Source organism: Eschrichtius robustus, chromosome 1 (genome assembly GCF_028021215.1).
Source record: "Eschrichtius robustus isolate mEscRob2 chromosome 1, mEscRob2.pri, whole genome shotgun sequence".
Lineage (NCBI taxonomy): Eukaryota > Metazoa > Chordata > Mammalia > Artiodactyla > Eschrichtiidae > Eschrichtius > Eschrichtius robustus.
The window spans coordinates 97,936,473-97,959,108 of NC_090824.1; the positions used below are offsets into that span (position 1 = coordinate 97,936,473).

Genomic DNA, 22,636 nt, shown 5'->3' on the forward strand with positions numbered 1-22,636 from the left:
GTGTTAGTTGGGTACCTAGGCTTTGTTGGACTTACAAACAAATTGGACCTATGAACACGGTCTCAGAATGGAACTCATTCGTATGTAGGGGACTTACTGTACCCATAACCTCCTAAGAGAGCTGTTAAGAATTAGTGCCTTACTGCAGTTTACAGAGCTCTCTCTCCAGAATTCTGCCGAGTCTGGCTATTGCTGCAAGTGCAAAGTGTCTATTCTAAGAGCTCATATGCAGGTAGTTGAAATTTCCAAAACTTTTAGGAAGGATACTTTGTTATCATTAGCGTTGCCTGGAATTGGACATTGTTTTCCATTGTCAATGCTTTTCAGTGATTCATTATTTTTACTTTTGCCTTTTTTTTGGCCGTGCCACACAGCTTGTGGGATCTTAGTTCCTGGACCAGGGACTGAACCCTGGCTCCGGCAGTGAAAGCACTGAGTCCTAAGCACTAGACCGCCAGGGAATTCCCACTTTTGCTTTATTTTTAATTTGTTGTGGGTCATTTGGTTAAGGGCCACAAAGAAATATTAAGTTGAGAACTTCTGATCTCAATTCTAGAGTCTTCATGGGATTATAGAAATGGGAATGAGCTTATAAAATTTAGTTCTACTCTTATTTTCTAGCAAAAAATGAATTTCAAGCTAATAAATTTGTACAGAACATAAATTTTAAGACAAAAAACATGACAAGTGGTTAAATATTTCTCCCTTTACTCCCACTATACATATTAGACTGTTTCCAAGGCTTACTATCTTAAGGAAAATATATGAGTAATTTATTAGTTAACCATCTGTTAGTATGAATACCTATTAAGAGGAAAATAATTCAATAGATTTTTATGATTTGTATTTTGAATCTTAATAGACGTATATGATAGAAAATGTAAAAGGTACAAGAGTATACAGTGAAAAATAAGTCTCCCTCTCACTCCTGTGCTCAACCCATCTTATTCCCTCTCTTCTTAAAGAGAGCCTCTCTTTCCAGTTTCTTATGCATCTTTTCAGGTATATGGGCCTGTGGGATGAAACAAGGCTCCTCTGAACAGGACTTCTCAACATATGGTCAAGACAAAACCACTACAGATACATATCTGGGTCATCCACATCTAAGTTAAAAACAAAAAATTACCCCGTACAATGGCAGCAGGGATCTTAGTAATTTGTGAGAACATAAGCAAAGCTGCAAATGTCAGGGATGCTCATTACAACAGGTAGGATAGTTTCTTGGTAAAAGAAAGTCTATAGATATATCAATTCAATAAATATTTATTAAGAGCTATTATGTATCAATATAAATTTCCAGTAAATGACACTTATGGAGTCTAGGTTTTATGGATAATTTGTCAGATTTAAAATAGCCACACAATTTCATAAGTGATTATTATCATTTTCACCTTATGTGAACATGATCTAGTAGCTTTTAGTTCATTTTCAATTATTTTTCACCATTCAAAATAAAACAAACTCAAATTTTATTTTAAAATAGAATTTATTGAATACCATAGTGAATTCAATACATTAAAAAAACCTGTTTTTCTTGTCAGTATTGGCACATAATGAAGAGTTTTAAAGCACTGCCAAATTAACACTTCAAAAAATTTTAAATCATGTTCCATAAAAAAATAAAGCCTAGTAGTGCTATAAAAGTACTAATTTACACTAACATATCAAAGTGTTAAAAGAAAAGAATTTCACACTCAAACCTCCATCTAAGAAGTAAAAATTCAATCATGTACTTTAAAAAAGGTTCTCATATGATCAAAAGACAACAGAAGGTATAAAACAAGCAAAACCCACCTAATTTACATTGACTTGTCTGATTGGGAAATCTCAAGGCTAACCAGATAAACTTTAGACACTGAAAAAAAAATCCATATTCCAAAGGAAAATAAGTTGTTTACTTTTTATGCCTAACCAAAGAAACAAATAATGACATTAAATATTTCACATTTTTTTCTTTTAGTTGCCCCTTAATTGCAAATAATGTAGAACTATTCTAAAAAATTTAGTTAAAAAAATTTTCCCCAATGAACATTTTCTTAGATACAAAAGCTGTCCTTATGGAAACATTAAACAAGAAAATTTACATATATGATTTTCACTGTAATATGGCCTGTATATTACTCTTATAAATCATTTTCTTTACTCTGAAAATTCAGTAATCCAAATTGTGAGTACTACATAATTTCTTTCAATTCCAAAAGGTTAAGTCATTTGATTCAGATCTCTTGAATTTATAGAGTATCTTTCTTCCAGAAAGCATAAACTGATTTTTATTCAGTATTTTGACTTTATTTTCATTACCCTCCCCTACCTCCTTTAGAATTACCTCTGAGGTAAATAGAGCACTGAAAATAAATTTTTTAAACTGTAAAACGGGTTGTTTGGCATAACAACTTTTTTCCTTGTTAATGGGAAAATATAAAGCCTTTCAAACTAGTACAATCCACTAGTCTGAAAAGCAATTCCTGTTTGTGAAGTCTCATTAGCTGAGATCAAGTTGACATTTTAGAGACCAAACTTAAATAAATTAGTTTTTGCTTATATCTAAGGCAGAAATTAAAAAAACAAAGGAAAACTGGAAAGCTCATTTGTATTTACTCTAAATGTACCATTTCATCAAAATCTCTATGAACATGTAACTAAAATCAATGAATGCCAACAGCAGATGGGTTAAAATTTTCTTCCTTCAAAAGAGAAATAAATTGCCGAGTCTACTAATAAGGTATTGCTAATCTAAAAAAAAAAATCTACAAGCTAGAAGGAAACATAACGTAGTAAAATATCAAAGTCCTTTCCCACAAACCTCATATTTATCTTTGTCGAACTAAACTGAAATAAAAATCATTGACTTTACAATTTGAGGTATTTAATAATTTCTGTTTGATAAACTACAAAAATGTACATAGGGAATTTCTCAGACTTTTTTTTTTTTTTGCAGTAAGTAATCTCCTACAATATATCTTATTGTTTTAAAGACATGTTTAGGAAATAAACTTCTCTTCCCCTTAAAGTTATTGGTGATGGGAGGGCAAGAGAGGACGAAATGATACAGTCTTCTAAAGCCAAATTTCCATCTCCACTATCTTTTGCTTATATTTTGATTCCCCAAATAAAATATTTCTGCACTTTATTGTAATTTCTATAAATATTTTCAGTTCAGTTGCTAGAAGGACTAAGTATAATATAAAGTTGATATTGAAGATGGAGAAACTTAAGAAATTTCACTTTTTATGTTATTTCTATTTAATCTGTAAGATTTAAATAGCAAACTAGAACAAGGTTTTACCTTCTTGATAACTAATGGTTGGATAAAGTAGAATTTGCATCAAAGAATTAAGATTCCAGATTTCTAGATGTAAAATTTTCTCTTAACATTCTTCATAAAATGTCGTTGAGGCTTTTGAATATTCTAAAGCTGGGATAAGGGTGCAGATAATTTTACTTAAAAGAGCTGTATTTTGGCAAACATTTTATTGATATTATAAATGAAAATATAGTTGGAGCTTTAACATGGCACTTAATCTGTTCTCTCTATCAGAGTCTGCCAAATAAATTAAATTCTTTGGAAAAAATTCAAACTTTATATTATAGAGGCAAAATTAACATGAACTCTTACTTGTCAGATACTTATTTGTCATTTGCCATAAACCAAATGACCCATAAGTGCATTAAGTAGAAAGAAGGGCTGACTGTCAAGGGAGCTTCTACATCTATAAATTACTCAGCAACTTAACAATTAATCAAAAGCATCTAATTCCCTCAAATACTAAATTTAGTTCAAACATCAAAGGTCTGATCCATTTTTAAAGGCATTAGCTTTATCTTTTAATCAGTTAAACTGGCCTTAGGATGAAAAATCATGGATTTGTTCACATATCTTGTACATTATTCACAGAGAAATACAAAATCCTGCTGTCTTTGCAATCACTTTTCATTTGGGAATTTCTTAGAGAAAATAAAAGAAAATGGAAAGATAATGTGACCTATGACTCCCAGGATAATGTTCAAGTCCACATCTGAGATTTAGCAAAGAATGAGAAAGATTTTTTCAAGCTGGAAGATACCAAAGTGATTAGTTGGTATAACATACTCATTTTGCAGATGAGAAAGCTGAGATACAGTTTTATTGAGCTAATAAAATTTACTCAAATTCTTGTAATTAAATTGAGACTAACACCCAGTCTCCTGTCTTCTGTCTCCAATTCTTTTCTCTGAAGCACACTTTGTATATTAGTAAACCATTCTCCATCCAAATTTTAAAAAGTTAACAGTGGTTTCCTATGGGGAAAGGAGTAGGGATCAGGGGAAAAAAAGGTAGGGGAGGGGATTATTAGGGATGTTAACACTCAAACAATGAGTCATATGTATTAATACATAATTTAATAAGAAAAATAATTTTTACAAAATATTATGTCTTAACATTAGCAGAACCAAACTTCAGAGATCAGAAATACCATAGTGGAATTAAATGTTAGTTTAGAAATTTAAGCTACATCTTCAAGGAAACAGCAGAACTGAAAACTGTGGATTTCAGTTTTTGTTTCCTTTTAATGACTAGTTCTATATATTATGTTTCTCTATATCTGGAAAAATATTCTACTATAATACATATGCAGTCTGAAGTAATTTAGGTTCTCAAGTTTAAAAAAGGATTGGGATTTTTTTAAACTTATGCTACAAAAATACACATTTATATATATTCCCAAATTATATATTTCTAACCTCTGCAGTGATAAAAGGTCTAAAATTCCATTGCTGAACTGCCTTCTTACATGGTCTTAAACAGTTATTTCTATAGAGCATAAAATTTGCATAATTCTTTACAGTAAAATCTGTTCAGAAACTCACTTTGACAAATACTTTTAACTATCATTAAAGTTGAAAGAAAGAGATTTCAGTAAGAAAAGTACAGGGGTGGATGAAGACTTTTTTTTAGAAAAATATACTGTATATATTACATCTTGAAAATTACACAGACCATATGCTTTTATTTAATGTGAAGGCACAACTTTAACATAGTTAAAAGCAAATGTATTTTAATTACTTATCATGTAGTCGTCAGTACCAGCTCTTAAAAATACATATTTGCAAGCACATCATTGAAGTTTCTTTCAGATTGTCAATTCAAAAGCCAATTTAAATCAGCCAACTTTATTTGTAGAAAATCAATTGACACATTATTGCAAGTCCACATAATATTATTATTGGACAATCTGTTCACCAGCAGTCACAGGGTTTTCTTCATTTGTTGCATAGTCCAGATGGTCCATCATCTAGGCATAAATAAAAGATGTTAGGAAATGCAAATTTTCAACTTGCCCCCAGTATTCACTAATTTGGCAAAAGGAGTCCCAGTTTTTAAGAGACACAGAGTGCTCCATGGAACCGAGCACTCCTTTTGGAGCAATGTACTGTTTCAACATCCACACTCCTAAGGAAGGACATGCTCAGGGTGACAATGACTCTTTCAGGAAGCTTAATCATTAGACTAGGGCCAATCTGATAAGTGCTTTCTCTGGATCTTTCACTATTTCCATCTCCCAATATGAATACTGCCCTGCATGGCAGTGGGAATATCCATCACAAGATATTCCTGATGCTTATTCCAGGACACTATTCCAAGCAGTGTCCACTCCTACAGGTGGAAAAACTAAAAATGGCACCACAAATCACTGTGAGAATACCTGCTGGTTCAGGGACAGTATAAACTGGTCGACACCTTGAATTGACCTTAGGATAATTTTTAAATGATACATGAAATATTAAAAAGACTGTATGACAAAAACTTCTACTAAGGGCAAAGAAATTAAAGGTACTTAAAAGTCAAATGATATCTGAAAACAAAAACAAGAATATACTTTCCATAGACTATTTTAGGGGAATTACCATGAACTTCTCTCAAATGATCACTTCAGTTCCTCCCATATTCTCATAAAAATCTTTGCATGTTTGGGAATGAAGGAAGAAACACTTAAATGTTTTCAGTGTTTTTACCCTGTTCTTCAGATAAAACTAATTAAAAATAGGAAAAAAGGGACTTCCCTGGTGATGCAGTGGTTAAAAATCCACCTGCCAATGCAGGGGACATGGGTTCGAGCCCCGGTCCAGGATGATCCCACATGCCACGGGGCAACTAAGCCCGTGCACCACAAATACTGAGCCTGCGCTCTAGAGCCCACGAGTCACAACTACTGAGCCCACGTGCCGCAACTACTGAAGCCTGTGCACCAAGAGCCGGTGCTCCGCAACAAAGAGAAGCCACCGCAATGAGAAGCCCGCGCACCACAACGAAGAGTAGCCCCTGCTCGCCGCAACTAGAGAAAGCCCACGTGCAGCAACAACCCAATGCAGCCAAAAATAAATAAATAAATAAATTAAAAAAAGTAAAGTGTGACCTATAAAAAAAATAGGAAAAGAAAAAGTACTTAATGTCTTTCTGAAGATTGTCAAAGATTTTTAGATTGGTGATTAAATTTAAGTATTGTGATGTAGTTTTTCCCTTCTCCTTTACTAAGAAGTAGAAGACAAGCAAGATAAATGTTCCCATTTTTATAAACTGATTCTAAAAGCTTTAGTGTTTTTTGGAAGAGGAAGCAGAGAGAGGAATAATTTCCAGATGGGGTCTCTGGACGTGCCAGACAAAGAAGACTACAAACATGAGCTGAGGCTTTCAGCTGACAACTGTCTCAAGTGATGGAGACAGCTTATAAAACCCAAACCTGCTGATACTCTATGAGTCATTTCAAGCCCCTAAACAATCAGTTTTGAGGTCCTCTATTTGCCAAAGATATCCCCTGGATTAATGTAGTTGCATATTTATAGCACTTCTGTGGCAGGTGGGGGGGGCGCATAAATGCCAAATCAAGATAGGTAACACAAAAGACGAAGTTGTTGAAGAGCTGATTTTAGTCACAATTTAAATGAGAGAGGGAAAGAAGAAGCACGTAAGATATATTTAGCCCCCCTTTTTTTCTAGCAATTTATAGACACTCCGGTGTAAGAGGCTGGAGCTGTGGGGACAGAGAACTGCAGAATGGATGTTGGGGAAAACCCCTCTTTCTTCCCCAAGACCTGCTGACGCTGGTAACTGTAACCTAATGAAATAATAGCCTACATAACTCTAAGTTATAATGTGCCTCTTCTTTCCTAATCCTCTGGTACCTCATTGGCACTGTAATCTAATCTCTAAATACAGAAATATATTAGTTAAAAAGAAAAAAACTTGCAAAATCAACTTATTGAGAAATGACATCTCTACTCTGTATTTACTTTTCTTTACTGACTTTTCAAAAAAAACAACACAAAAATAAAGAGCACACTTGAAATAGGATTTTAAAAACACAACAAAAATTAACATAGATAATAAAATTAACCAGAAAATTCATGTAAATTTTTTTCTTAATATTTGTAAATAGGCAAGCTCAATTTAGAAAAGATGTTCTCTGAAACTGGGTCGACTAACCTGGCATTTATTGACAGCTCTGAACCAATCGCCAGAAACAGCCTAATAAAATGCTCATTAAAGTGCAGTAACTGGAGAGTTGTTGATACTACAGCAGAGTTGTTCTAAGTATCTCTGTATTCTGACTTGTCAGTTACAGCTTGTGACTTCTAAAAATAATTAGAAGCACTAGTGACATTTAACAGAGACAAACCCACTGTTTACTGGATATTAACAAATTGAAAACTTACTTCCCACCCAGAGTAAAACAGCCCATTGGAGGTTGCTGCATAAATCTAACTCCACTGATTTAGGATTAGAAGCAAAAAATTCTCCCCAAAGGATGATTTCTATTAATTGTTCTATATGCCAAAGTAATTATGCCACCACTTAATTTTTCTCCTTAGAGAAAAAACACCTTAACTTTCTCTACACTCATTATAAAACAAGGGAAACTGAATATTGTAGCTCTTAAAGCACTCCAGAAAAATAGTTCATAAAAAATATAGTGTAAGTAGCTTTGAGCTATAGAAAATATACAATTAAGATTTCCAAACTGGTATCATTTAATGAAATCCTATAGAAAACTTTACTTTTTTGACTAGAGAAATTCATGGAAGGGCTGAATGACTCCAAGTAAAACACTAAAGTATTTCTATGAAGTCTCTAAGTTTCAGCAAAAAACAAGGTATAATTTGCCCTTCGAAAACAGTATAAAAAGGCTATCAGGGCTACCCATGACTTTTAAAAATCTCCAGTGGAAAAGTCCTGCTTTCTACTACGCTTACACTCAATGCTAATATCAGGCATTAGAATGAATCAAATGATAACAGCATAAACAAATGTGCTGTTAGATTCTGATTTTAATTTATATTACTTGCTTTACATTTGATTTTTTTTCAAAACAGTAGCAAAAACTTTTGGCACTTGCAAAAAATGGTTACATATAAAGACTGTAGAGATATGTCTAGTTTAATGTTTCAAAAGTGCCACACTTTTACAACACCTTATTAACATTTTTGGTAATTTTATGAAGGCTGCTAAAACACAACTCAGAAGCTTACACACACACACACAAAAGTGATTAAAGGTCAGTGCCTTAAGGACTGAACATTATAATTGCTGTGCATGAAGAATTTCAATAACATAGACTGAGAATTTACAGTGTATAAAACACTGTTATCATCACTGTGGGTTCCTAACACCTAGGAGCTAATAACTTAAGTGAGGGAAGCATACACAATATCTACACTACAAGGCAGGTGTCAATAAGTATTTAAAGTCAAAGTCTAAAAAAAATATGGGGAAAGGTGAACCTGATTTCAACTGGAGAACTCTTGGATATCTGCTTGGAGAAGGCAGATTTTGAGTTGGTAGTTATATAAGGGATATTCTGGAAACAGATAATGGAGGTAGGGGGAGAAGAGGGAAAGGATTATTATACTGTTAGCCAAAGAGATGAACCAGTAATGGCCTGAGGGTTGTCTTCAGGGCTGATTCTCAGGCCTCTCCTACACTAAGTCCATACCTAGTCCCCCTTTATTTTCCCAGGCTTGTTGAGGTTCCCTGTTCTACTTCCAAAGCCTCTGCTAGCCTTATCTGATTTCAACATCCACTTGCCTCACTAAGCTTTGGACTAACCTACCTCTATAGATTAGATTCTCCTACCTCCCTGTAAATCCAACCTCATTTTATGAACGAGGAGTCTTCAGAGATTAAATAATTTGCCAGAACTGATGCCAAAGCTATAATATACTGTCTTCCACAAATGACAACATTTGAGCTAAATTAAGTTGGACTTTAAAGGTTGGACAAAAGGAATGAGAGATTTTCTTTTTCACATTAACAGAAGGCATTACATTCTATAATTTTTTAAAAGGCTAGTTTTATGGAAAAATAGACTCTCTCCTGGCAGCAGTTTATAATATTCTGCAACTAGCTTGCCTAAAATTTCAGGAAATGTCCATGCTTAATATTTTCTGTGAGAAAATGACCATGTTTAACAAAATCTTTTCTCTGAGGCTTGTGATGGCCTTTTACAAATAAGTTAAAAGGAAGCAGATTTAACAAAGACCCAAAGTTTTAATATCCAAACCAGGAAAGTAGAAATCAGTTAATGAATTGAAAAATAACCACCAAACCAACAAATAAACCAAAACAAAAAAACTCAATTCCTACAAATAATAATAGCAAATACATTTATAGTGCTAACAACGTGCCAGGTACTGTACTAAGCAATTTGCATCTATTACAGCAAACTTCTGAAGTAGGCTGATTATTATCCCATCTTACACTGGAGGAAACTGAGGCACCGAGAAGCTAAGTAACTTGCCTAAGGTCACATGGCTAATAATTAACAAAATCAGAATTCAAACTTAGGCAGTCTGGCACCAGAATCCATGCTTTTTATTACTATGTGGTATTTTATATTCTGAATGTCTTATGTAATAAAATTATGATACCACACTACAAAAGTGAGAAGTGTATAACCAAAATTGTCCTATTTTTTGACACTTTAAAATGGATTTTCCTACAATCAACTGTCTTATTTAGCGTCTATGTCTTATAGTGAAGGCCCTGGAGTCCATCCTTCTGTAACTATTTACTATAGCATTGTGTCCAGCTGCAATGATCTTTAACTTTATATGTAGCTGCTGTGAATCAGAATCATCATTTCTTTCAAGGTCACAATTTTTAAGAATGAAACTTGAATGGTCCAGGGCAGAGCACTTATTCATAGGGAATATAAATGCATCCCTTGGTTGAAGTCCATTCTTACCTACCATCCCCATTCTCCTCAATAAAAAGCATGGAGAGAGAAAGGAGGAAAGGTGCTATAATAAACCACCCGACCCTTAAAGCTGCATTAAAGGGGAAGGAAAAATTTACAAGTAAAAATAAAATGCTGCTGATGAAAATAACAACAAACATACTTAATTCTGTAAGATAGTACCACGTGCTCTCATTAACTGTCCCAAATTTAAACTCTAACCCTAAACAAAGTTTCCCCATGTTGCTCATCCTCTTTGTCCTGATTTGCCTCATAATCAGTTAATAAGATAAGTGCCCCTAAAAGGAGAAACCTCTTGGTCACAGTTCTGTCCTGAGCCTTTTCTTCTCCCTCTACATTCTCACTCACGGAGTATGCTAGTGACACTCCCAAATTTCTGTCTCTAGCTAGGCCTGTCTCCTGCATATCAGGAGATGTTTATTCAACTGCTTACTTCTCTTTTCCTGGTAGTCCCATAGGTATTCTGAAATGTCCAACATTGAATTCATCATCTTGTCTCTCAAATCTGTTGCCCTTCTTAATCTCAGTGAGTGGTGTCACCATCCACCCACTCAGCTACCCAAGTCAAAAATCTTGGACTCCACTTCCTCTCCCTACACTGAATCTATCACCAGATCACATTAATTATGTGAAATTAGGTCAATTTCTCTTGACCTTGTTCACTTCTCTCAATCTCACTACCTTTCTAATTCTGGCTACCACTGCTTCTAATTGTAATAGCTGCCTCAAGCTTTGCTCCCTCCTCCAATTCATTTTCTAGATTTCTTAAAACTCTTAAAATGGTCTCCAATATTCTTAGGATAGAGTCCAAGCTCTTGAACGTGGCTTACAAGACCCTACAGACTCTTTCCCTTGCTTCCTTCTCCAGTTTTCATCTCCTACTGCTCCCCTATTGTTACTCAATAGGATAGCCATCCTAAACTTCATTTCATTCCTAAATCTGTCAATGCTCTTCTCTCCAAGCCTTTGAAGTTATGGTTCTCTCAATATGGAACACATGGCTCAGTCTTAAAGTCTCAACATAAACTTAACATTCCTTTTTTTTTCTTTTTGGCTGCGTTGGGTCTTTGTTGCTGTGCACGGGATTTCTCTAGTTGCGGCGAGCAGGGGCTACTCTTCGTTGCGGTGCACAGCCTTCTTATTGTGGTGGCTTCTCTTGTTGCAGAGCACAGGCTCTAGGCGTGCAGGAGTCAGTAGTTGCAGCATGCGGACTCAGTAGTTGTGGCTCGCGGGCTCTAGAGCGCAGGCTCAGTAGTCGTGGCGCACAGGCTTAGTTGCTCCGTGGCATGTGGCATCTTCCCAGACCAGGGCTCGAACCCCTGTCCCCTGCATTGGCAGGTGGATTCTTAACCACTGCGCCACCAGGGAAGTCCCATAAACTTAACATTCTTTAAGAAGCTTCCCTTCCCCAAATCACCTTTGACTGTCTCAAAACCATAAGAACTGGGTGTCCCACTTCTAGTTTTCATGGCACCTGCCATAACTCACATTCATCACACTTTATTGTTAGTGACTCTATTTGCATCCTCCACTAGACTGTAACTTTCAAGAGGCCGTGAGAGTAGGCCTGCTTCTAACTTGTTCATCTTTTATCAACAGCACCTACAACAGTACCTGGCTCAATAGAACTGCTCAATAAACATTTGCTAAGTGAAGAAATAGAAAACTATTTTTAAAAAATGATGACAAAGAGCACTTCTTGGGATGTGACTTTCAAAAACTAGTATTAGGGACTTCCCTGGTGGCACAGTGGTTAAGGCTCCGTGCTCCCAACGCAGGGGGCCCAGGTTCGATCCCTGGTCAGGGAACTAGATCTCACATGCACGCCACAACTAAGAGTTTGCATGCCACAACTAAGGAGCCCACCTGTTGCAACTAAGTAACCTGCCTGCCACAACTAAGACCTGGTGCAACCAACCAAATAAATAAATAAATATTAAAAACAAAACAAAATGAAACAAGTATTAGAGTGTGTGTTATAGGACATACCTTAACTTTTCAAAATCTATAAAACATTCCATGTGGGTGTCCTCTTCATGGAAGTTACAAGCTGTCTTACTAGTTTAGTCAAGGACCTTGTGGCCATAAACTAATTCTATGTGTATAAATACAAGTTGAGACAATGGCATTGTGAGGTAGGAAAGGCAGGTATTTATCCTAATCTTAAATTATAAGACTTACCCCAAAGAATTCTAAGCTGGTGCTTTTTTCAATTATAGTAGTCTAACTTAATGTGCTAATCACCTCTTGTTAAATAAAGATGACACTACAACCACCCACAAGGTGGATATGAACTTTGAACTGTTTATCTACTAACAGAATTGTAGCCATCTACCCAAAGTATCTCTATTTTTGTTCATGTGATCACTTACATGCATGCATGAGGGTGGATGACAGAGGGTAGTTTGTTGTAATAGGGCAAAGAAGAGCTAACTGCCTCATGAAGGGATCAATGCCATGACCATGACCTCAACAGGCAAGGGTTTCCCAACCCTCTTTAATTTCGAAGCAAACAAATAAACTTTACAGGAATACCAAGAACATTTAGGAAAAGAAGAAAGGGGTTTAACTTCAATGAAGAAATAATTCAAACATGATAGATTCTGGTATCTGATATTCTCTGTTCTAGGAATTTTACAGAAAGGTTAATCTTGATCCATTTAAATCTGAAATGAGTGCCCTCTTTCATTTCGTTAGGCCCATTTATATGCTGGAGAGAGTACTTTTTATCTGCAAAATCTCAGGACTCTTACTATAAATAGCTAATGTCAGTATCAAAATCTAGTACTTAAACAAGGGTTTTATCTTTCATGAAGGCGACCTTTGTGTGGATTTTGAAAACTCATGTTGAAATGCCGTTTTGATTTTCCCTGATGCCCTCCCATGCTTCTTGGTAGTTTTATCTTGAGTCACCAGAATTTTGGCAACAGATTGCAGTGGGGATGAGAACTGATGATGCAGAAGGTGAATAGTAAGAGGGTAGTAGTGGAAAAAACTTAGGACATCCTGACAAATTCAAGGCAACTTTTTGGCATGTAAAAGCTTTGATATATACAAGCAGTTCCCATCCAAAGTTAGGCAATGTCATAGGATAACTTGGTAACCAAGATATAAGCACATACCTGATAGCCATTACCTTTCCAGAACTTTTTCATTTCCTTACGTCTCCAAGCAACAACTGAGGCAGTAATAAGTGTGCAAGGTACTAAATAGAGGAGAGCAGGTTGCCCCTTTTTCATCAGCACCAGAACAACAAAGGTAAGTATCATACCGACGGCATAGGCTGCAAGAAGAATATCAAGTATCAGCAATTTCTACATGCTAACAAAGGTGGATTTTAACTCTGTCACTAAAGTACTGGTTTTCGAATATTTCTAAGGAGGTTTTTGCCCTATGACTTCTTTTCATAATTTCATTATTTTCCTAGACAGTAGTTAGGAGAGACATTCTACAGAGCTTTTGAAAACTTTGGAAACTGGTTAGTATTTTCATTATAATTACCCTAATCATTAATCACTGATAAAGATAATAATTCAAGGAAGCCTCAATTATCTGCCACTATTAAGGATGCTGAGTTGTTCCACATTTTAGGTAACTAAAATCTGTGCCTGTAGGTACTAAAGGTTGCTTTGAAAAATCTTCCTAATATTGATTATATACTTCCTGGTCTTCTTCAACAAGCACATACCAAATGTCATTTGATCTTTTATTAATGATTCAGGGTCTCATTATGAACACAGGATCTCAGAATATTGGAGCTAGAAGGGCCTTTATGGACAATGCAGTCCACCTTCTTGCTTTAGAGATGAGATAATGGAGGACCAGCGAAGTTAAGTGAGTTGCCCAAAGTTACACAGCAGAGTTGACAGTCCTATTATCTGTCTTTTCATTGAGTTCTTTTATTCTATCACACTGATTGGTGCTGGACTCTAATATGTTAATGCCTTTTGGGAGTACTATACTTAATGGCCTCAGACTGCTTTTCTTATTTCTTTATAATTTCCCCTTTTTCATCCTTTCACTTACTTAGCTGTTCTTTCTTACTGTCAGGGTAACTATTTCTAGCAACACCTTTTTCCACCACTAATGTACACTTTTAATTTACTAGATTTAATTCCACTGTGGAATTGAAAACCTTCCTAGAACAGTATCTAAATGGCTCTAGTGCAGGCCATTTACCTAAGAATAAAGAACTTTGGTGTACAGACTTTGAGATATCTATTTGATATGTTCAGAAGCAGAAAAGTATTTTTTGGCTTACAGCCTGTTCCTGTCTGTTTTCGATAATAGAAATAAAAGGATGAGTGACAACTACTGCTGCTGTCCCAGGTGAAATGTTATTGTGCCATAAATTTATTTATATTAATATGTAATTATTATACCGTATTTTTAAAGATTTATTATTTATTTATTTATTTATTTAATTTATTTTTGGCTGCATCGGATCTCAGTTGGGGCACGTGGGATCTTCGTTGAGGCACGCAGGATCTTTCATTGCAGCGTACGGGCTTCTCTCTAGCTGTGGTGTACAGGTTCTCTCTCTCTAGTTGTGGCACACATGCTCCAGGTTGCATGGGCTCTGTAGTTGTGGCGTGTGGGCTCTGTAGTTTGCTGTATGCAGGCTGTCTAGCTGAGGTGAGAGAGCTCAGTAGTTGCGGCACGCGGGCTTAGTTGCCCCACAGCATGTGGGATCTTAGTTCCCTGACCAGGGATCGAACCCATGTCCCCTGCATTGGAAGGTGGATTCTTTAACAGTATAGGGACCACCAGGGAAGTCCCTATACTGTATTTTTAAAAAATCTAGTATTATAGAATTTATTGACTACTTACGTGCCATGTACTTTAATAAGCATTTTATGTGTAGAACCTAAAGTTTTTCTTTCACATATAATTTCCTTTTTAAACCTCAAAAACCTTGTGATATAGGTAGTAAAGTATAATTATCTTTTTGATGGAAAAAACATGTCTGATTCATTAATGGTGAAGAATTAGAATCCAGGACTCCTTATTTTTAGACCTTTTCCTACAGACAGTACAATTCAATATAATAAAAGAAAAAACAAAAACTTACCAACTGTGGAGGAAACATAGTATATAGAAGAACCAGCCTGAACATCAAATCTTCTACAGTATGCAATCAACAGGCCTAAAAAAACACTCTACATTATTTTCTTAAAACAACAACAGCAACACAAATTCAACTGTTAACTATGGCAATAGAACATGTTGTATTGTATCTAACCTTCATTTTTGCATCATTAGAACATTAAACTACCTCAAATTCTGGACAAAATTTTACATGCTGATGTGTTTTTTTTTGTTTTTTTTTTTAAACTTTTTTTTGGGGTTTATTTATTTTATTTATTTATTTATTTATGGCTGTGTTGGGTCTTCGTTTCTGTGTGAGGGCTTTCTCTAGTTGTGGCAAGCGGGGGCCACTCTTCATCGCAGTGCGCGGGCCTCTCACCATCGCGGCCTCTCTTGTTGCGGAGCACAGGCTCCAGACGCGCAGGCTCAGTAACTGTGGCTCACGGGCCTAGCTGCTCCGCGGCATGTGGGATCCTCCCAGACCAGGGCTCGAACCCGTGTCCCCTGCACCGGCAGGCAGACTCCCAACCACTGCGTCACCAGGGAAGCCCCATGCTGATGTTTTTAAACTTAATACCATATATTAAACATTTTCCTAAGCCATTAAACAGTCTTTAAAGATATGATTTTTATTAGCTGCTTAATATTCCACGTCATGGAGAAATTTTTCTAATATTTCTGTGGTATCAGTTGTAATGTCTCTTCTTTCACTTATAACTTTATTGATTTGGACCCTCTCTCTTTTTTTCTTGGTTAGTCTAGCTAAAGGTTTGTCAATGTTGTTTATCTTTTTAAAGATTCAACTCTTAGTTATGTTAATCTTTCCTATTATTTTCCTGTTCTCTATTTATTTTTGCTCTAATCTTTATTATTTTCTTCATTCTGCTAACTTTGGGCTTAGTTTGTTCTTCTTTTTCTAGTTCTTGTAGGTGTGAAGAAAGGTTGTTTATTTGAGATCTTTCTATTTTCTTGATGTATATGCTTATCAGTATAAACTTCTTAGAACTGCTTTTGCTGCATCCCATAAGTTTTGAAATGTTGTGCTTCTCTTTTCATTTGTCTCACAACACATTTTTACTTCTCTTTTAATATTTTCTTTGTTCCACTGGTTGTTCAGGAGTGTGTGTTAATATCTATGTGTTTGTGAATTTTCCAGTTATCCTCCTGTTACTGATTTCTAGTTTCATACCACTGTGGTCAGAAAATATACTTGGTATGATTTCAATCTTCTTAAATTTGCTAAGATTTGTTCTGTGGCCTAACATATGATCTATCCTAGAAAACGTTCCCTGTGTGTTTCGGAAATATGTGTATTATGCTGTTGTTGGATGGAATATTCTGTATATGTCTCTAGTCTATTTGGTTTCTAGTGCTGACAAAAATTTTTACATGTATTATCAAAAAAGAATGTATTGAAAGAGCATCAGGGAAGACAATTTCAAATTGTGAGCAAAGAATCTCTTTTCCAAGGAGAATAAAATAATTTGGAATTTTAATACAGAGAGTTCAAATGGCAATGAAATATAAGCTCTAATTTGTAAGCATGCAAGTATACAGGAAAAAAAACATTTTATTACCTATTTACGAAATGTGTTGAACCTCTCCGAAGAAGAAATGTCAGACTGTATTTATTTGCTAAACACTATTATGAAACAGTAAGAATGACATTCAACTGCTTAAAAAAATCAGAAAATAATTTTACTATCTTTATTAGTTGTTTCCGTTAATTAGTTTTGGTCCTTACATAATTAATCAAATACGTTTCTTGGTAGTTCCTTGTTATTTTTTCCTATATTTGCTGTTTAATCAACATTTCCATACATTAAAATCAGTGATACCCATCCCCCCAAATTAGAATTTAGCTTTTAGAATTAAGTCACATATTATCAAAAACTCTGCTTTTTGGGGAAATATTTGTTAGTGACCTTCGACATTTACTTCAAGAATGCAGTATTTACATACGATCACACTATTTTCACCAATTCTATGCTATGTGCTTTTTATAGCACATGGTGTGGGACTGGTAAAGTTGGGGATAAGTTTAAAGATATTCAAGAAACCTTAAGTTTACTCAACAGAATGCTTTCCCTACTTTATCAATTATGTGAACGGAGACTCACTGAGCTAAGAGAGCGGCTACACTGGTCTTTGCCATCCAGCTCACACGGCAACACTTTTTGCTTATCTCTCTATCCAGCTTTACTATGTCAATGAAAGGGCTTTTTCAGAAGAGCCAGTACCCTTTACCCAGCCACAGGCAGTTAGTACATAAGGAGACTATAAGAAAAGTGAGGAAGGAAAAACTCTCAGCTGATTGAGAAACATTATTAATTATTTCTACACTATATTATTCCTGGGCTGGGATTAACTTTATTCTACAAGTAGCCCAGTGAGGAAAATAATGCAGAACTGCAAAAACTGTCAGAGAAGACATGCTAGGAGAAGGTGATCAATTTCCACCACATGCTGTATTTTTTTTTGCATTATAGGGCCTTACAAGCTGTTGTTGTTCTACTATGTTTTTCCTCTTGGTCATGACCTTGCTTAGTATTCCTAAACCACTTTTCCTAGAATATAACTATTATTTTATTATGATACATTTGGTAATATTAAATTCAACTTTTAAAAGGGGATTTGTTATATACTTTCTTGGGAAAGAAGGTCAAACTGATACTAGTTACTTCTTCTAAGACACTTTTTGAGCCATGGAAAATATACTTTGGTTGTTACTATTTCGGCTTTATCTTCTACCCCCCAGAACACTTTTTCTCCGTCTCTGTCTCTGTGGCTGATCCCAGCTCTAGCTATAGCCAGAAATACTTAATACAGAGTAGGTAACTTTTAACATTTGACATTTGATACTATAGATTTGACAATGTTAAACCATCGGTATATTTCCACTCAAATTGTTACAGTCACTTACCTGGTACAATAATGTCTCCAAAACCCAATATTGAAACTGGCATGAGGCACACACTCATTACTGAGAAATAGGCCAGCTTTGGTACTCTGATGACTACTGGTAACTGTAATTACAAAAAAAAAAAAGAGGCCACCAATAAACCTCTTAGGAATCTTTACCCATATCTTTAGAAATGGAAGGATTGATATTAGAATAATTGTTTTAACATTTGAGAATTAACATTTTAGAAAAGCTTAGAATCAGAGAACATAAATTAGGCATATATATACTCTGAATTTATAGAAAGCTTGAAAGAGATAGATATGTAGTTTTGGAAAAACAAAACCCAACACACATGTAGGGTTAACAGTATTAATCCAGTATCCCCATATCTAAACTTTTTCTCTTTCCTTTTTACCAAAAATAGGACTCAGGCCTTGAAACTTTTTTTTTTTTTTTTTGGCAATCTGGATTTTTTTTCCCCAAAGAAGAGTCTTGTCTCAGAGGGTATGATTTAAAGTCCAATGAACATATCTGAAATACAATCCTTACTTTCTCATGGGGAGCTGAGGGTTGAGCAGTGGCTTCCACCAAGTTTCCATCATTCTAGGATGAAACCCAAGTCAATAGGTATTTAATAATTTAGAATAACTAATAAAAGGGCTATATTTTGTGAGAAATAAAGTTTTACAATACCTTAACATGCACTACGTGACCAATGAATTACACAAGAAGGCAAAATTATTAACTGGACACACACACATACACTGGCAGCCATTTGTATTTAATTGCCATCCCTACCTTTTCATTATTTCCAAAAGGTCCGGCTGCAAGTTCAACCATGATACTCTCACCATTCTAAAATTGAGAAGAAAGGTGAAAGAAATTGTTCAATCACTTAAAGGGAACAATCTGCCAGTGTTCAAGAAAGATTTGACCCCATGGCTTATGGCCTACTGTAAGCTGATGAAAAATGGGTTGTAGACTGATTTTTTTCCTAAAACGGTCTCTGTAGATAGCAAAAATTGGAGTCATCTAAAACAAATTTCATCTAGCATGCTGTTCCACTTTATCAGAGCTCAACAATTATCAGAAACTTACAGATAAACCACACAAAGATTATTCAATTGAGTTTAGCACTGATTTATGCTGACAACTAATATCTAGCATTTCTAATGGGCTATAAATTTTAAGTGCTTTTAATTACATGATGTCATATACTATGTGCCCTTAGTCATTCTTAGCAATAACAACGAACAGAGACACAAGAAATATTGCAATTTTTTATATTTAGATTTGTAATAAATATTGGTAACTTTATTTGCATTGGACCTTCCGACTACTCACCACAATAACAGTGAAGCCAAACTTGAAAAGACCCAGCCCTAAAGAACTTGAGAACATTTCTCTATCCTGACTCCTGTTCAATTTCGGCCCTGCCTACTTTTTATGCACCAATCAAAACATTAACCTTAGCCGAAGTTTTTCTTTGTGTATGCCTAAGGTCTTTTTATGTGGGCTGTGTTTATTAAAAAGTTATTTCCTGACAGCCAAATCTACTGGGGGGAGGGAAAACATTTAGATGTAGCTAAGACTGCATGAGCACCCATCTTACACTTCACATTATGATAAATACATGCCCCAAATAGGTAGTGGGAAGATAAATAAATGCTGAATTTTAGGAAAATTTGATTGATTAGCTATACTATTTGCCATGTGGGTGGGGTGCATAGGAGAAATTACTTGAGTATTTTTAAGAAGACTTAAAAATATTTTTAAGACTCACTGATACCTGAGCTGAGTAGAAAGAAGGATAAAATCCTTAGCTACAGAAATCTTTTCCTCATGTTAAGCTTCGGGTTACAGAAGGGTTAAATCACAGGAGTTTATGAAAATAAACTAATATTAAATACAGTTCTTTACAGCAAACTCCCATGATATGATTCAATTTCCAGATAGAGTTCACGTTGGTTCATTTTTGAATTGTTATTTAAAACATTTAACTGAAGACCATTATTGACATCCTCTTATACATTCAAAGATATCTATCTGAGTAACTACTATTGCAAGATACTATACCTAGTATGGTGGTAGATGAAAAAAAAAATGAAGACAGGCTCTTATTACCTGTACTCCTATGGCTACCTGCCCTGCCAACTCATTAGCAGTCTACTAATACCAGGGTCAAGAACATGTTTAGAATGTCTAATATTTAATCCTTGAAATTTTCAGTGAAAACCACAAAAATCAGAAATCACGTATCTAATTTTCATTTTGAGTTGCCTAACAAACAAACCAGACTGAGAAGAAGGTGTTAAGGTAAATCTACAACAGTGAACGCTAAAGAGCACTTCAATCTTTTCCAGTGGATCAGATTACTAGAAATCACATTCCTAGTCACTGGGAACAAAGAAGGAAAAAAAGAAGATGAAAAATTCCCTAAGCACAGAAGAAAGAAGACTCAAAGACATCTTTATTATTACCATATACCTTTTTTTTTATGGATGTTTGCAGTTTTTTTTTTAACATCTTTATTGGAGTATAATTGCTTTACAATGGTGTGTTAGTTTCTGCTTTATAACAAAGTGAATCAGTTATACATATACATATGTTCCCATATCTCTTCCCTCTTGCATCTCCCTCCCTCCTACCCTCCCTATCCCACCCCTCTAGGTGGTCACAAAGCACCGAGCTGATCTCCCTGTGCTATGCGGCTGCTTCCCACTAGCTATCTATTTTACGTTTGATAGAGTATATATGTCCATGCCACTCTCTCACTTTGTCACAGCTTACCCTTCCCCCTCCCCATATCCTCAAGTCCATTCTCTAGTAGGTCTGTGTCTTTATTCCCGTCTTGCCCCTAGGTTCTTCATGACCTTTTTTTTTTTTCTTAGATTCCATATATATGTGTTAGCATACGGTATTTGTTTTTCTCTTTCTGACTTACTTCACTCTGTATGACAGACTCTAGGTCCATCCACCTCACTACAAATAACTCAATTTCGTTTCTTTTTATGGCTGAGTAATATTCCATTATATATGTGCCACATCTTCTTTATCCATTCATCTGCTGATGGACACTTAGGTTGAACAGTATGGAGGTTCATTAAAAAACTAAAAATAGAACTACCATACGACCCAGCAATCCCACTACTGGGCATATACCCTGAGAAAACCAGAACTCAAAAAGAGTCATGTACCAAAATGTTCATTGCAGCTCTATTTACAATAGCCAGGACATGGACCCATATACCCTTAAAATACTAAAACTTTTTATGTGTAGCGAATGGACATAGTTTGCTGGCAGACATGTTTGGCATTTATAAAGTGATACTAGTGTTAAAACAGAATGGAAAAATTATTTGTTAAATAGTTAGGGGCTTCCCTGGTGATGCAGTGGTTAAGAATCTGCCTGCCAATGCAAGGGACACGGGTTCGAGCCCTGGTCCGGGAAGATCCCACATGCCGTGGAGCAACTAAGCCTGTGTGCCACAACTACTGAGCCTGCGCTCTAGAGCCTGCGTGCCACAACTAGTAAGCCCACGTGCTGCAACTACTGAGCCCATGTGCCGCATCTACTGAAGCCTGCACGCTCTAGAGCCTGTGCTCTCCAACAAGAGAAGATACCGCAATAAGAAGCCCGTGCACCACAGTGAACAGTAGCCCCCACTCTCCGCATCTACAGAAAGCCCGCGCACAGCAACGAAGACCCAATGCAGCCAAAAATAAATAAAGAGTTTAGTTATAGTTTATAGCTATGTCCACTGTGCAATATATGTATCATATGGTATGACTACGCGTTGACTTATGGAAATGGCTTTGTAGAGAGAGTGCTTTACTTTCATTATGAGATCTCTGATGGAGTGACTTATAGAAACATTTTTTTTTTAACCAAATAAATTGACACAAGCTAGAACAGCTTTGGATAGAACTTTAAAATATGCGTTAGTAAATTAACAATTTTTGTTATAATCCATAATACTAGTGCTATGCTTTTTTAGGTTACTATTGCAAATGAAGTCAGTGAGCCAGATGGCTCATCATTAAAGCATGGAAATGTGCTAATGTTTTGGGACAGTTAACTACATTCGTTACCTAGTTGCAATTTTAGCTCCCCAATGGAGCACATGTTTGTCTTAGGCCATTATAGCAAATATCAGAAATGCAGAGATTTCACAGATAGTAGGGGCTAAAGAATAAAGAACTACTAGGGAAAAAAGCAGTGATTATAATATCAAACACTAAATATATGAGAGTGACAAAGGATAATGAAATGATATAAAGTTACAAAGCAAGACTCAAAGTGGGGAAAGTGGAAGAATTAAGCAATAATTAATAATATGTTCATGAGACAGGAATAGGCACAAGGTAGAAAAACTGGGCAACGAAGGACTACCACACTCATCCAACACCT

General features: G+C 35.6%; 1 protein-coding gene across 3 annotated transcripts in view; it reads right to left on the reverse strand.

Moving 5' to 3' along the window:
- Window positions 1-5,131: 5,131 nt before the first annotated feature.
- Window positions 5,132-22,636, reverse strand: part of SPPL2A (signal peptide peptidase like 2A) — a 52,458-nt gene continuing 34,953 nt past the window's right edge. Inside the window, exons 11-16 of one of the 3 annotated variants that reach the window (XM_068551531.1) lie at window positions 19,024-19,080; window positions 18,775-18,828; window positions 18,244-18,346; window positions 15,304-15,378; window positions 13,369-13,515; window positions 5,132-5,273 (exon numbers count right to left, since the gene is read on the reverse strand). In XM_068551531.1, coding sequence (XP_068407632.1) covers window positions 5,242-5,273; window positions 13,369-13,515; window positions 15,304-15,378; window positions 18,244-18,346; window positions 18,775-18,828; window positions 19,024-19,080 — 468 coding nt within the window. In that variant the 3' untranslated portion in view covers window positions 5,132-5,241. Of the gene's footprint in view, window positions 5,274-13,354; window positions 13,516-15,303; window positions 15,379-18,243; window positions 18,347-18,774; window positions 18,829-19,023; window positions 19,081-22,636 lie in introns of all 3 variants that reach the window. The other 2 variants (XM_068551519.1, XM_068551522.1) reach the window with 2 other exon arrangements.